The sequence below is a fragment of the Ochotona princeps genome, chromosome 15 (genome assembly GCF_030435755.1).
Source record: "Ochotona princeps isolate mOchPri1 chromosome 15, mOchPri1.hap1, whole genome shotgun sequence".
In the NCBI taxonomy this organism is placed as follows: Eukaryota; Metazoa; Chordata; class Mammalia; order Lagomorpha; family Ochotonidae; genus Ochotona; species Ochotona princeps.
Window position 1 is genome coordinate 26,001,607 of NC_080846.1, and position 16,695 is coordinate 26,018,301.

General features: G+C 34.1%; 1 protein-coding gene across 8 annotated transcripts in view; it reads left to right on the forward strand.

The window, feature by feature from the left end:
• Positions 1-16,695, forward strand: part of CNOT2 (CCR4-NOT transcription complex subunit 2) — a 98,696-nt gene that overhangs the window by 64,021 nt on the left and 17,980 nt on the right. For 7 of the 8 annotated variants that reach the window (XM_058673613.1, XM_058673617.1, XM_004583023.3 and 4 more), the window contains 5 exons: positions 8,368-8,515; positions 9,187-9,369; positions 11,528-11,607; positions 14,027-14,152; positions 16,031-16,155. In XM_058673613.1, the coding sequence (XP_058529596.1) occupies positions 8,368-8,515; positions 9,187-9,369; positions 11,528-11,607; positions 14,027-14,152; positions 16,031-16,155 (662 nt within the window). The remainder of the gene's footprint in view (positions 1-8,367; positions 8,516-9,186; positions 9,370-11,527; positions 11,608-14,026; positions 14,153-16,030; positions 16,156-16,695) is intronic. The other variant, XM_058673618.1, reaches the window with a different exon arrangement.

The following is a 16,695-nucleotide window of genomic DNA, read 5'->3' on the forward strand; positions in this document are numbered from 1 at the left end:
TAAGTGCTTAGCACAGTGCCTGGCGCATAGTAAGCGCTCAATAAATGATAAATGATCATCATGTAAAATTTTTACAAAACTAAATTATGAAGTACCATATTTTCCAAATTTTCCAGTTTGTTACATACTAATAAATTTTATCATCTCTGTTAATGTCAAAAGAGCTGTTGATTTCTCATTCTAGTTAATATTTTTATTAATGGAAGAGTTAAAATATAAATTCTTATCAAGGATTATGGAATAACTGGGTAACTGGGTGAGACTTCTGATAACACCAACTATCTTAGCATGCTTCAAGCAGAATTAGTTATTTGATTTGGAAGCTTTAATATTTGTCAGGATAGTTGTCATGCCACTTTACTGATCAGTTGATTTGGTAGTTCTTTTAAGAATGAAACCTACTTTGTATAGACATAATTTCCATCTTTTTTTTTTTCAAATCTTCCCTTGCTTTCTTGTTTTGCTATGGAATACAGTTTTGTTAATGCAGATTAGTAAATTTTATTAATTCCTTTCACTGAAAAAGTTTTCCTCTAAAAACTTATTTAGAAAGACTTTCATATATAAAAACAGGTATTGCTTGTCCGTCCACAAATGCTTATTTTTAGCTGTTGAAGATTTTAGCTGGTAATTCATTCTGTTTAGTGTGTATTTTAGTATGACTTTTGCCTTTGCAATAACAATGGGGATTTCTTAGAACTAGCTTTACACATATACAACAACTGCAAATACTTTTTTCTTTCACCTTATCAATATTCGTAACATTACCACAGTACTATATTTGAGAAACAAAAGCTGTTTTTGAAAGGAGAATGAGAAAAATTCGTAGTCAGCTGGTTGAACATTGAAAGTTCTAGTTTTTGTAATCTGTGAATGTAGAATTAGGCTCATATGCATAATTGATTATGTTTGAAATATATCTTTGGCATGCTAGATTTTTTTATGTTTTTATGTTTTCTTAATTCATATATATCATTGTTTTTTTAAGGATGAACAGAGTTAATAAGTAAGCAGATTAATTTTGATGAGAAATTTAGAAAGAAGACATATTTGCAAGCATATCGTGTTGAAGTTCAGTATATGAAGTATCTAGATGTCCATATTGTTGAAGAAACAATTTTAAATGTATCGCACTCTTTAAAGTCACATTTTAGGTTGTGACATATACAAAAACTGAATGTATGATCAACTTAAAACTGAAGTGTTTCAGGTCAGTGTGCAGTTATTTCCTTCTAGGGCATGCCTTTAGGAGATATAACTGATGGGAAATGGCTGCCTAAGTTACCAGTCTCTGTCTACTTACAATCATCTCAAGAGTCAGACAGCTCCATTACCTGCTGGGTAGTCAGAACAAATACCTAGGCAGATGGCAATGCACAAGCTGCCTTGTGCAGCTTAAGGGTCAGCATTTTTGTGGTTTCAGTCAGATAGTAAAATTCGAGAGATCGATGGATGGAGAAGTAAGGAATGACAACTTAAATTTCATAAAACCGAAAGTTACTTTTTCTCCCAAGTTTGCATTGAGCATCACCATTTGCTTTGTGTTCAGATTGGCAAAGTTGAGAGTAAGACTTTTTGCTATTTAGATGTTGATCTGTTGTTTGCAGTGGATTCCTGTGATGGTTAAAAAGTTGGCTATGGAAGAACTGAGCAGGAATAGTGTCCTCATAGCAGCTAAGGTTTGGTGAGCTTAACCAAGAGAGGGAATTCCTATGGCAAAGAATGTAGAACTGCTTATACCTACATTTTGCCAGATTTGGCTGCAAGTTAGTGTATAGAACATGAGATAATCCAGAAAAGTCTGGACTGAGAGCTTATATGCTATCAGGTTCTCTAATTTTATCACAAGATGTAAGTAACTTTTCATCCAAGGGTTCATGTGAGTATCATGCCAGGTAGCATCTACAGAAAACAGTGAACATAGGTTTGAGGCTGTCTAGATGTTTTATTTTTTGTGTAAGATTTTAGATATAATTTACAGGTTCTGCAATCTGTGGGCTTGTTGAAGCTGTCCACTAGATTGCAATCAACGTGAGAACAGGAATTAATTTCTCCTAGAAATTCAGTGCACTAAAATTAAGTGGTGTAGTTGGAGTGACCTTTTCTTACCAACAGGACTTGAGAGTTTTTAGAGTTGGGGAGAGAGGTAATTCCATTTGATGAGTTGAAAAGTTTTATGGATATTTTAAAGGCAGAAGTCATCGCTTATTGTTGGTGCGTCTTCAAGAAAGGACTCACAAATTAGGTCGTGTTTTGAATTTCAGCTTGAAGAGAAGGGTGAAGTTTAAACAGTAAGAGCAATATCCATAGCATGTTGTAGATTTGGAGATAGTCCAGTTTATCAAGGAGGTGACGAAGTATGGTCTTCATGTTTCTGTGGGATATCTTAGATCTTTGCTGTTTTCTAATTTCATGAGCACGGCTTCTGCAGTGTTTAATTGTCTCCCATATAACATCTGTTTTCTGATAAAAACCATCCTTGGTTAGACATCTCATTGTATCTTCACCTTCCATAAGCATGTTTCACCATCCACCAAAAATGTACTAATCTCTGTTGAGTACCAGTCACTATTTTAAGTACTTTGTATGAATGAACTCACTTATTCTTCACAAGAACTCTATGAGAGAAAGAAGAACTTGGCTAAAATTATAAAAATAGATAATGAAACAGGGTTACATGTTTTGCAACAAAACAGAGAGCAGCAGATTCTTTGAAATCTAGATGCTGCAAGATGTTTACTGGGTGTCATGACTCAGAAGGCCGTTTGCACATAGTGGAGACCACCAGTGTTAGGTTCACATGACACTGTCTGTAGAAGACATTGTTTTAGGATTTATTCATTCATTCTGTGTTGATTGATTCCCTGCCATGAGTGGGAATTATTGTAACATCCAAATAAAAACGTGGGAAATGTTGCTTATGTTTTAATGGAGGAAGACAAAAAAACAGGCAGGCAATACTCTAAATGAGTTTTGCATGATAGAGTACTATAAAAATTAGATTAATGGGATGAGTGATTGAAGTAATATTTTATGGAGGAGACAAAAAGACTCTCTAAAGAAGCAAAATTGGAATGGAGATCTTTGAGTATTGAAGAGGATTTCTTAGAAAGTTCTAGAGGAGAGCTTTTTGGGTATGGTCAACAGCAGTTGTAAAGGTTGTAGTAATGACAATGCAAGCATCAACAGTGTTAAAGGAAGACTGAGAAGGTCAGTGTAATGAATAGAGAGGTTAATGAAGTATCAGTCTATTAAGACATCAAATGCTTAAGAGCCTGGACTTCCTTACCATTACGACCACCAGATACTTTGTTAACTACTCTTCATTACTTATATTGTTTAATGTATATAAACCACTCTATTCCTATGTCTGGGTGAAATTTTAGGTATTAGCATATATGTACTCAAATACACTAGGTGCACTATGTAATAACCTTATTCATTACGTTTCTTCCCCTATTTAGTCAGTTTAAAAGCAAGGGAAATCAGAGTATTCTTGGTGAGTTGAATGATGTGAGAGTTTAAGGTACAGGGAAGATTTGACGATAGAGAAAACAGGCCCAAGGTTATAAATCAAATATTTAGCTGTGAAGAGAGTCCAATATTAATTAAGTGTAGAAAGAATACTTTGGATCCTGACAGAATGTTAAAGATTTAACTAATGGTATTTTCTGATACATAACAATGTTCAAACCTGATTGCACATCTGAAAACATCTGGGGAATTTTAAAAGTCCAGGTGCCAGTGAATTGACTGTATTCAAACTAAATCACAGTTTCTGGAGATGGGAACCAGATTTTATAGTTTTCTTTGTAATGCATAAGTTAGCAACTACTTTTTAAAAAAAGGTTGAAGCTGAGTTAATTGTGAAGGGACATTTTCAATAGTAGTCAAGACATTTATCTTTATGCTTCATCGTGTGTGCTGTTGGCCAAGTCACTTAACAGCTGATAGGAATTTTTCATTTGTAACTTAGCTGAATGATCACTGAAGTGTTTGCTATTTTAAAAATTCTTTGAGTTTCATAAAGGGAATTGCATAGTGAAAATTATTACAGAGGGAATATTAACCATATAGATGCATGGCAGGTTGGTGTTGAGAAGAGATTGAGAGATAAAGCGCTGTTTTAGTACTGTTACCTTGGTTGGCATGGGTCCCAGTCCTGAATCTGTAGAGAAAGTTGGATATTTTGGGATTGCAAAAGTCTTCTTTATTTGATTAGGGATTCCCCCTGTAAACATTTCAAGAAGCTTCGTTTAGGGATTTGATTGCTGTGGCTGAACATATTTCAGATGACCTGTACTGCTAATGCTTATCTCTAGCAAAAGATTAAATGAAGTATGGCACTTTTCACTGATACTATTAAGGGATGGGCTCTGAGCATGTGCAGTAGAGACAATGTATGGAATAATTTCTGAGATCATATTGTTTAGAATTTGTGAACAATGATCATCAAGTGATTTAGCTCATTTTTTTTAATACCCTGCCAGTGAGAGGTGAAAAATATGCTCACGTAGTCTTCCTAATAGTGCATGCACTATGTTTTGTTGCAAATTGTCAAAGAAAAATATGTATGCAGAATTGAACCTTTTATTTGTATCTGGCTCATTGTTTTATTCTCTGTGTATAAAAAGAGAGTATCTTGGCTGTAGGATTATTGTCAGAAGGACATAGTGCTTGGCTGTCAGGATTCAATAAATGTTAATTCTACTGTCCTCCCATGTCTTCCCAGTCATCTACTCATGCCCGTGCTCATGAATATATATATATTCATATATTTGATATATTTTATATATATGTATATAATATATATCTGAGTTCCTTTATGAAAAAATCTTTCAGTTTGCATACTCTGTTGGCATGCTAATTTGGAGATCATTTTCTGTGATTATTTGTAATTGTAGCAAGATTAAATTTTTCCCATCTTGTAACATTCTATTTGTAACAATCTGACTCAAGTAAATCAAACTCAATGACTCAGTGTATTTTGTTTTCTGAAAATCATTATTGTGCTCTTTTTTAAGAAATAGTTTTTAGGGCCCGGCGGCATGGCCTAGCGGCTAAAGTCCTCGCCTTGAAAGCCCCGGGATCCCATGTGGGCGCCGGTTCTAGTCCCGGCAGCTCCACTTCCCATCCAGCTCCCTGTTTGTGGCCTGGGAAAGCAGTTGAGGACGGCCCAATGCATTGGGACCCTGCACCCGCGTGGGAGACCTGGAAGAGGTTCCAGGTTCCCGGCTTCGGATCGGCACACACTGGCCCGTTGCGGCTCACTTGGGGAGTGAGTCATCGGATGGAAGATCTTTCTCTCTGTCTCTCCTCTGTGTATATCTGGCTATAATAAAATGAATAAATCTTTAAAAAAAAAAAAGAAAGAGTTTTTAAATTTAAAATAGCTTTTTTTTAAAAAAAGATTTATTCTTATTGCAAAGTCAGATATACAGAGCGGAGGGGAGACAGAGAGGAAGATCTTCCGTCCGATGATTTACTCCCTCAAGCAGCCGCAACATCTGGAATTAAGCCAATGCGAAACCAGGAGCCCAGAGCCTCCTCTGGGTCTCCCACGTGGGTGCAGGGTCCCAAAGCTTTAGGCTATCTCGATTGCTTTCCAGGCCACAAGTAGGGAGCTGGATGGAAAGCAGGGCCGCTGGGATTAGAACTGGCGCTCATATGGGATCCCAGCGCATGCAAAGCCACGACTTAAGTCGCTAGGCTACCATGCTGGGCCTTTAAAATAACTTTTAAGTATTCAAAGATTGATGGTCTAGTTTGAAATGGTGTTCTTCATTTCTCTAGTGTTTTTTATATCTACTAAAACAAAATGAAACTAAGACCTTTGAATTTATTGTTTTTCGGAAGATTAATTTTGAAGACAAAAAGTAAACAGTGGTGTCTTGTTTATTCCATCTATCTTCTTGCATCCACTCTTAGCTCTATAATTAATTCAAGTATGTCCAGTTTTCTAATGAAGTCAATAGCCTTTCCCATTCTTTCCCTACCCCAAGTATTTCTTTGCTAATATTCAGGTAATCCCTAATATCTGAAACATTTCTGAAATTATGTTCTTATTATGCAGCTTAGAATAATGCAAATATAGGAATGGACATGTATCAGTGAATCTTTTATAAGATGTAACTGACTATTAAGTTTTAACTGACTAATGGGGCATAGGGTACTACATTTCTGGAAAGTATAGTGATTAGTCTGTAGAGGATGTGAAAAGGAAAGGAAACAAAGCTAGAAGATTGGTTTCTAATCTTTCATTAAAATGAAAGAGGGAATAAAGATGAAAAGACAAGGAGATAGAAGTTTAGGGGGGAAAGTCTTGGAGAGAAGAAAATAGATTCAAAAGAAAAAAAGCAGGGGATAAAATAGATGAGTGTTATGATTCTGTAGGCACTTGTGATGGTTATAACCTGTGTTGTGTGAGGTCCCATAGTCGTGCCAGGAAACACTAAAGGAATTAAAAAATAAGTTAGTCCTACTACTTGTGTCACCCTGCGAAAGCCTAGTAACTTACTTGAGGCTAAGATCTCTTATCTGTAAAATGCTAACATTGAGCTAAGTGATCTTTAAGAATCCTTCTGGCTGTAAAATTGCGTGGTTTTTTTTTTTTTTTTTTTTTTTTGGTGGTTGGTACCTTTGGGGAACACACTCATGTGGAAAATTGGCAATTATTGCTCACTTGAAGACAGCATATTTGGGGAGTGAGATAAATAAGCTCCCTCTGAGTAGAGGCCTTTTCTCTCTCGTCCACTGTTATATGCCCAGCTTTGTCACATAGTAGATACTCAATAAATGTTTATAAAAATGCGTCATGTAAACATACCATTTGGTGAGTAGCTAGGGAAAAACAGAGAAGACTGTTGCTTCTGAAGAAGCCATTAAATGGATTGATTTTGCATCTGTTCTTCCTTACCAGTTTGTCCCAGATTCAGAGAACATGACTGCAGTTAATAGCATTCTCCTGGACACAAAACTAAGAGTGACTAAGACACGCAAAATCTGATTTAGACAAATAACATAGCCAGTCTCCTTCAGCTGTCTTCAAGTATTGCAGACTCAAGCTAGAGTCTGTATTGAACATAAGGAAAAAAGAGTACACATAAAATATATTGGCTATATTGCATTGAATTAAATTACTGTGTGTAGTTGATAAGTCACAGGAGAATACAAGCTGAGTTCTCAGGTTCAAGAATTGGGGATCCCTCTCAGCGAAGTCTGTATGATTCACTCCCCTCCCTAGTTTAGAAAGTGACACATTGTAACACCAAAAGATAAATTTAAGCAAAGCTATTTGAAACAAAATATCCAAGGCTTGTATTTGTGCTCCAGTTATTTTTTTAAAAAACTTCAAATCTTTGGAAATCTGAGACTCCCAAATTAGACTGAAAAGGAAGAAGAAATCACCATAAATCTCTACTACTAAGCCATCTATTTGATGACTAGTTCTCTGTCTTAGCACTTGAAGTTCCAGTTCAAAATTTGGTTGACTGTTGAGCAAATCCTTAGGCTACTAGATATAAAAAGTACTGTAAAGTGTGAATCAAGAAGAAAGGAGACATTCATAGATAAAACAACAGCATAAACTATGGCTTTAAGTCCTTACTCTTAAGAATCAAAGGAGAATGAAATACACAAGATGTCCTTTTTTCTGCATCATTGAGAAAATGTTCCACATTGTTTAAATAAAAATACAGGAAGTTTGTGTTTGAGGTCAGTTTGCCCAAATCAGTCTATTTTTGTGTTCTGTAGCTGAATGGTAAACCCTGGGTTGTCTAGTGACACCTATTGAAAGATTAGCGTGCAAACATCTGGCCCCAGAAGTGCTGGATCAATACAGGGTCGTTATCCTTTGAAATCTCTTTAATATGTTAAATTTTTCTGTCTTAGAAATTGCTTTCTTTTTTTTTTAAACAGTTGCTGGAACTTTATATTGGTTTGTAAAAAATAAAAAAATTATAATGAGATACGTATATATAAATAGATTTTAAAAGAATCATAAAAGTTAAAGCTAATTGTGCAGAGTGAAGATAAATGTCTTTGTACGTCAACTGTGAATTAAAAAACACAAGATTATAAAAATTTCTTAAAGGCATATGGATATACCTTTAATCAACATAGTTTGTTATAAAATAGAAATTTGATAAAATAGGAATGAAAACAATATCCATTCATACTATTAAATCTCAGACTAGAACATACTTTCACTAAGGACACAGTCCATTTCGAGTGAACTGAATATATCCATATAAAATTTGCATACTGTTAGGCCATTTTAAAATGTTTTAAATTGCCAACTCCAGAAGATGGATAACAATTTCATTCCTGATGGGCAATGAATTTCCTTCTTCTGAATTTCTTTATTAGGTGCACTAGGCCTTCCAATGAGGGGGATGAGCAACAATACCCCTCAGTTAAATCGCAGCTTATCCCAAGGCACTCAGTTACCGAGCCACGTCACGCCAACAACAGGGGTACCAACAATGTCACTTCACACGCCTCCATCTCCAAGCAGGTATTTATTGATGGACCAGAATATTTCTCAAAATGTATCTGTGTAGAGTAAGGAAGCTTTTTTTTTTTATTAAGTATTTGATTTTCTGGTTCAGTGCCTTTCACTGAGGGGAAAATACCCATTCTTGTTTTATTTCATATCAAAATGGATAGATATAGTGCAAAATGTTCTTATTTTACAGTTAGCATATTGGTTGTAATCCACATGAATATCAGAGGTTACTCATCTCCTGGAGAGCTTTTTCAAAAGCCAACTCTTATTAAAGGAAGATGTGCACTTTACAGTCACACCCCCAATAATTCTGATTCTTGATTTGCCATTACATGCTCATTGGTATAGTAGAGTAAAACAGATGACATTGTGCATATTAATATGAGAATGATATGCATTTGCAATGAAATTATCCTAAGTACATTTGTGAATACGTTTATATTTTATGTCATAATCACCCCTTAGTTCTCTCACCTCAAATATAACACCTTACATTAGTTCCACTATAGTTTGCCTTTTTTGGTTTGTTTATTCTGATTTTTTTTTAAGAGATAGAATGACTAAGAAAAGAAATTATTTAATGAAAATTAGAATCTAGGGTTAGACTAATTGATTATTTATAGAGATTTTTGATGAGTGATTATAGAGAGCTTATTTAGTATAATGGACTTCTTTTTCAGGGGTATTTTGCCTATGAATCCTAGGAATATGATGAACCACTCCCAGGTTGGTCAGGGCATTGGAATTCCTAGCAGGACAAATAGCATGAGCAGTTCAGGGTTAGGTAGCCCCAACAGAAGCTCGCCAAGCATAATATGTATGCCAAAGCAGCAGCCTTCTCGACAGCCTTTTACTGTGAACAGGTAAGATGTTTATTGATACTGTGTATACTTGTCGTTTTGGGTATCCTCAGATTTGCTTTTTCATATTTTAATGCTTTATTCTTCAGTCTTGGCTTCTGCCTCATAAATGTGCTTCATCATACATTTATATTCAAAGATTCTGTTACACATCAAAAGTTTAACCATCTCAAAGCTCACAATACGTTCTTTCAAAAATTAGTTTCATGTTAGGAAGCATATTAAAACATGCTGCTAGAAAAGGGCTGTTATGGGGTTGTCAGTCGCCAAATTTTAGTTGCTATAACCTTCCTTTTTCAGTAAGACTGGTCACGACCTCTGTGGTAAGAGTTCCAAATTTATGCTAGGACCAGAGACAGGGTTGATTGTTATTATTGCTTTGCTTTAGTTGCACCCTCATTTGTACTTCTGGACTAAGACACGGTGTGCTTTGGAGACTTATTTCCAAAGACTTTTTAAGACTCTGGAAAATTGTCATGTCTGAGAAATCTAACAAGAAGATATACTGTGGGGATTTTTCACTGTGTTTTATACTGTTGTTCCATGTACTATGCAAGTAATAATTTTTATTTAGGATTTTCAAGCTGGGTAATTTAAGACTCCACCCCTCCAAAATCCAACTTGATTTGCCTATATTTTGTGGGCTAATTTTATGTATAAAATGATTTTTTTTATTGGAGGATGGGGGTATCTTCTCTAGTTGTTATCATCTTAGTCATTTCATTTACTTTTCTTCCTGTGAGGTACTTGTAAAAAGACAGATTAGTAGTATGTTTTATGATTACCCTCTCATCCCATAAACTCCAGTTCTTTTATTTAGATTCATGAGTATTTCTTCAATCATTTTATAGCTCTTGTTTTTAAACTATTTTTATCAAGAATGTAAAAAGTCTCATCTTCTTGACACTTTCCTAACCATCTTGGTCTTTATCATATCTTTTCACATTCTTCTAGTATTGATTGTTCATTGAATTGTATACTTAAACTTTTACCTTTCCTTATTTATTCATACTCTAATTGTTTTTAAGCATATGTGGATTTGTAAAACCCTGCTTATTTCTACTGTTGATAACTTGTATTTGTGATGAAATGTTTTCATCTTGGAGCATTTAGTCTATGTTGGAGGAACCTATATCAGCAGTTCTGCCAAGTTTTTTTTTAAACACAATTTCCATTGATCTTCCTATTCTCTAGAGTGTTGCTGTTTTACCAGCTACATATTTTATGAAAAGTTATTAGTCCATAGTTTAAAGTTGTAGGCAGAAATTGCCATCTTCCAAAAGAGTAGCTGTGTTCAACACAAACACACTAAACTGTCTTTTACCAGAAATTATTTGAAATTAAAGATTTGTAGTTTCATAGACTCTGTATTAGTAATTCTTACTGAGATCCTTATTTATTTGGTCCTGTTCTTAGTTCAATCTTGTTTTTTGTTTATCTCCCCATGTTTTAGGCTTGTGAAGAAAGGGGAGGGAATTTGTTGTTCACAAAAACACCATTTGTGCATGTGCTTCAGAATTAGGGTTCTGTAGGCAGATTTTTTTTTCCTTGCATGTACAAAAGACAAACTCTATTTGCTAAGAATATTTGTTTTGGAACAAAGCAGTAAAACAAAATCATTACTTAATTTGAGTCAACTAAGCATTGGTTGTCTCTGTGTGTCATCCTGAACACAGAAGGGCAAAGGATGCAAGTTGAATTTGCCCTGGACTCTGTCAGGATCTGTGTTCTAGTCGGGACACAGAGACACTGTGTAAGAAAATCACCAGTAAGGAAAGAACATCAAGTGTTAAGGAAGATTAGCCCTACACTGACCTGCATATTTTTAAAGTTAGATGCTTCTAGTCAAGTTGGCTGTCCAAGTACACAAATGGTACTCTAAAACTCTTTTTCTCAAGGTTCATATATAAATTATTTCGTTTTTGTCCATTGATTGATTTAAGATGTTTTGGTTCTCACTTGTTCATGGAGGGGCTTTGGAGACGTTTTTTCTTTTTTCTTTTTTTTTTTTAATTAAAATTAAATTCAGAAAAATAAATTAGAATTGGTTCTGAAACATTGTTGTTTTATATGAGGAGATCAAAAGTTTACACTTTTGTTTTTCTTCATCGTAAAGTTAGTATTCTTACTGTATATCTAAAATTATTTTCTATGTACCCAGTATGTCTGGATTTGGAATGAACAGGAATCAGGCATTTGGAATGAATAACTCCTTATCAAGTAACATTTTTAATGGAACAGGTAAGCTTATTCTGGAGCTAGTACCCTGTGAAAGTATGGGAGATTTCTGAGATATAAGCAATTCAACATTCTAGTCTTTAGCTATTTCAGTTTTGTTAGTTTTTTTTTTTAATTGTGTTGAGTGGTAGAATTTACTGAGAAATCAATAGAAATAGGACTTAATGAACAGTTAAGGAGTATTTAAATATAATTTTCACCTGGCATGATAATTTCGTAATTCATGTTAACGTTTCAGGATTATTTTGGGAGCTGTTTGCCTCAGAACTGTTTTTGCTTGAAACCTTTTTTAATCCTTAACCCTATCACTTTGTGACTTGGTTGGGGGTGTACACTCTTGACTACAGAAACCCAGATTGAAGAGAAAGAACTCTTATATGATGTAAAACACTCATTTGCTTACTAGTATAAATAATACTAATTTCGGTGTTTAACCCTTACGAATTATTGATCCGTTTTACTGTAAAAGTCAAATTGATTATTTGGAAAACTTTATACTTGACAGTAGTAAAGAGCCAATTCCTGCAATCTGCTGGTTTATTTCTTTGATCAACTTCTTGAGACAGGGAAGAACAGAAGTGTGTTGCTATTTTGCTTCAGGTTTCACCCTCTTCACCCTTGTCTCCAGACCCTTTCCTGAGAAAGGGTATGAAGAATGTGATTATTATTATAGGAGCAAAGATGAACAGGATTGTTGGGAGAGAAATGTATGTAAAGGAAGTGGAAGGTGAAAAGACTCATCAGTGAAATGGAGCATATGTAGAAGGGCAGGAGAAGATTTAACAAGGAAATGTCATTTGTGGCGATGGGCTTCCAATTTTTAAATGTTAATATATATTTGGCAGCATAAGTTGATTAAACAAGATTAAAACTTTGAAAAAAATACTCCAAATTTTAGCATTTGTGTGTGGTGGTTTTGTGTTTTAAGATGTTAAAATAATATACTTAATTTCATTGTTTCTAAAATGCACTATTTCAGTCTTTAATATCAATAAAATTGGGCTACATATTACATTTACTTAATTAGTATTTTTCCCCCTAGTTGGAGCATAAAGTAACAATGTATGAGACAATTTTTTTTTTAGATTTTGAATTGGGACTTTACACACTGCTACTGAATTTTGGAATGATCTGTGAAATTTTGTTTTAACAGAGATTATGTTATACTAAAGATATTTCTCTAAGACTGTAAATTTGAAGATTTATAAACTGTTTTTGATTAAAATATACTCTGAATAATTCCATGTTGCAAAACCTAAAGTTGTATATTAAAGGTTTATGTATGTGCATAATTTATAATTACTTTATAATCAAGTAATATGCTTTGTAATAATATATCAAATTTTAACTTCCATTGCCTTTTTCCTGTGGTAGTAACTTTCATTCAGAATTCATTGACTAACTTTTCAAAACAATGGGTATGAATGATTTATTTTTACCCTTAGTAACTGTAAGGTGCTTTGAAATGTGTAGTCTGTTTTCCCAATAACAAGTAATCTTAAAGTGATAGTTGGTCTTTGATATGGTCTTCATTATGAAATTTTTAAAAGTAGAAATTAATTGTAAAATGAAGAAGTGTTAAAGGCTATATTACATTAGATTTAAGATTAAAGACAATGTAGTGTTCTTTAAAAATTAAGAATGTAATATTTTAAAGATCACTCAAAAGGGAAAAATGGAATTATTAAAATAGACAATGTAGATAAATTTCAGTCTTAAAGAAAGAAAGCAGGATTCTTTTTTAATTTAAAATGGACAAAAAATAAAATTTATTGAGCATGTATTTATTTATTGAGCGCCTACTGTGTAATGGGTAAAATTAGCTTAGGATTTTTTTTTTAATTATAGTTAACACATTTTCCACATACTCCCTAGATGTATATGCCCTACCTTGCCCCAACATACAGCACTACTCCCTGGCTTATACCCATAAGCCTACAACACACTTTTCTATAGGAAACCAATATGTTAGAGGATGAAGTCCTCAGGAATTTGACTTCTGCCTGCCCTCAGGTATCTTTCTGGTTGTTGATTGGAATTACTATTATTGTCACAACTGTGAGTATCTGAGCCTCTGAGCATTTGAAATGTAGCTCATTGCAAATGATACAGTCATGTCACAGTAACCTCCCTCTGCTTACTTACATGATTTTAAGTTACCAACTTCTACAGAGGAAGTAGTTTGACATCATATTCCTCACTCTCTGTTTTGAGTCTAGAAGATTTGGGATTTTTAATACGCAGGTTATATACTGCTTTACTGAATTATTCATCAAATTTTTTGACATGAAAGCAATTCACAGGTACCTTATGAGCACTTAAACATGTAGCTAGTTCAGTGCTGTGCATTATTTAGGGATAAGGCACTGTCATTGCAAATTGTGGCTTGTTTTTATGATAAATGTTATTCTTTCTTATATAGACGGAAGTGAAAATGTGACAGGATTGGACCTTTCAGATTTCCCAGCATTAGCAGACCGAAACAGAAGGGAAGGAAGTGGTAACCCAACTCCGTTAATAAACCCCTTGGCTGGAAGAGCTCCCTATGGTAATTAAACCTTTTTAGTCGTTGATGATAGAAACTTTGCATGCAGACACATGTGCGCACTACATATATATAAAAATGTGCTTTCTAATCAGGTTAGTGTAACTGTTAGAAATGATATTATGAAAAGTGGTTTTTCTTGACAGAGTTCCATGATACCAAACTTAAATGGGAAGACTTTGTGTAGAAACCCAATAGAACATACTGATAGATATTCAGAAGTTATTTTCAACTGTTGTCTTTGCCTTTGTTCACCTAAGGTGATTTTATTTTTGTCTGCCATTCTCTGTTTAAATGGTTACTTGTTTTGTATTTTCTGAAGATTAATTTATCTATTCGAAAGGCAGAGTTACAGAGAGTCAAAGATACAAGGAGATGTTCCACTCATTGGTGCAGTCCTCAGATGGTTGCAGTGGCCAGAGTTGGGTGAGGCTGAAGTCAGGAGCCTGGAACTGCACCCAGTTTTCCTCTGTGAAGCAGGGTCAGTGTACCTGGACTGTCTTCTCTGGCTTCCCAGGTACATTTAGCACAAGGCTAGATTGGAAACAGAGCAGCCTGGACTCAAACCAGTGGGATCCCAGAGTTTAGACTGGGCTTCTTGGGCTTGCCCCAGTCAAATGTTTTTCAAAGGAATATATTGATAGTGATTAATAATTAAGCCATGATTTCTTAATATCCACACTACTGATTTGTAAATATATATATATATATATATATATATATATATATATATATATATATATTTTATTTGTAGAGAACTTTCCTTTCCTGGGCCGACTAATGCTAATAGGATGCTGAACTGCACACCATAATCACATTGTCATAACTAAGGTGTAGTTCATTGAGGCTAAATAAAAAAGGGAGGGAAAGATGCAATACAACTTAAAGTTGAAAATTCCTATAGTAACAGTTACAACCTTTCTTTTTTTTTTTTTTTTTTTCCCAGTCAGGTAAGTTAGTGGCTTTTTGGAAAATCTGATAGGAACCAGCAGCAAAACTAAATTAAATCATTTACTCTGAAACACAGCGTTTTTTCCATTTTTAACCAAGAGAGATTTCCTGTGTCTTTCACAATATGGATACAAGTAACAATATGTGAGGAAGGGAAAATTTGATTGTTCATATTCTAAAGTTTTAGAGTTAGTCTTCCAGAGAAATAAAATATATTCTGTCCTGGAAGTTGAGTAACTACTTGATTTCAGTCCATACTCTAATGTTCTTAACCTTTCCTCATAGGTCCATTTTTTTCATCCCTTTAATCATTCCCGTTGCTCTCCTTGGACCATCTCTAGTTTCTCCATGTCGTTCTTGAATTGTGGAGCCCCAATCTGGATATTGTTCTCCAATAAGGGCCCGACTAATGCCAAGTATAGTGGGAGGATTGTTTCCCACTTCTTGCATGTTTTACATCTATAACATGGAGTCCAAGAAAATCTGAAATAATATGGAATTGTTTTATAATTGATTGCAATTTTCTCACTCTGTAAGTCACTTGTAGAATATGGACATGTTTTTTAAATTTTATTTTGTCATTTATAGTTAACTGGTGTTTATATTTAATCAAGTATTTAAAGCAAGCTATTATACCAAAACTTTTAAATTATTATCATTAGCAAATAATGTTTTAAGCACCTATGTAAAACAGTGGAATTGTAGGATTGACACTTCCCTTTTATTATTTTGTATGTTGAATTATTAATCAATACAAAGTTTAGTTTTCCATTGTTATCTTAAATGAATTTTTTAAAGCACACTTTCATAGTTTTTTTCATAAAATTTTCGAAAAAAGTTTGGCATATTGTGAATAAAGTTAACTTTATAATCTATATTACAATATCGTAAGTATCAATTGCAACTCTCTGGGTTATTTTTATTACCTAGTTGGCATGGTAACGAAACCAGCAAATGAACAATCCCAAGACTTCTCAATACACAATGAAGATTTTCCAGCATTACCTGGTTCCAGCTATAAAGATCCAACGTCGAGTAATGATGACAGTAAATCTGTAAGTACCTGAAAACTGTGTATGTGAGTGATGTATATATTTTTTCAGATTTCTCTTATGTTAACGGTTACTAAATACATTACAAAACTGTTCATCTTGAATATCTGTAATTAAGTTCTGAAGAATGTGGAAAAGCTTTGTAACTTAGAAGATAGCCTATTTTTCTCCTATTTCATATAGGTTTGCAAATTTCTGTTGAACTTCTCAGAGTTAATTTAGACTTGTATTGTAGTCCCTGTCAGCTGGATCCCATGAAGTTTGATAATATAGCCTTCTAAGGAGCTATGTTTTTCTTGAGTAAGTTCTCTCCTTGAAGAATCTTTATACACACTTTATACCTGTGTTGATTTAGCCAGCTCAGCTTCCTCTTTCTGACTTAACAAGTGTGCTTATTTCTTCCACATTTTATGGAAAATAGTTTTTTGTATGTGTGATGTTAGTTTTTATATGTTAAAATAATTGATAAAGAAGATTGTTGGGTAAGAATTCAAATAAGTACATATTTTGGAAGTTCCTATGTTCCTGAATTGAATGTTGCTT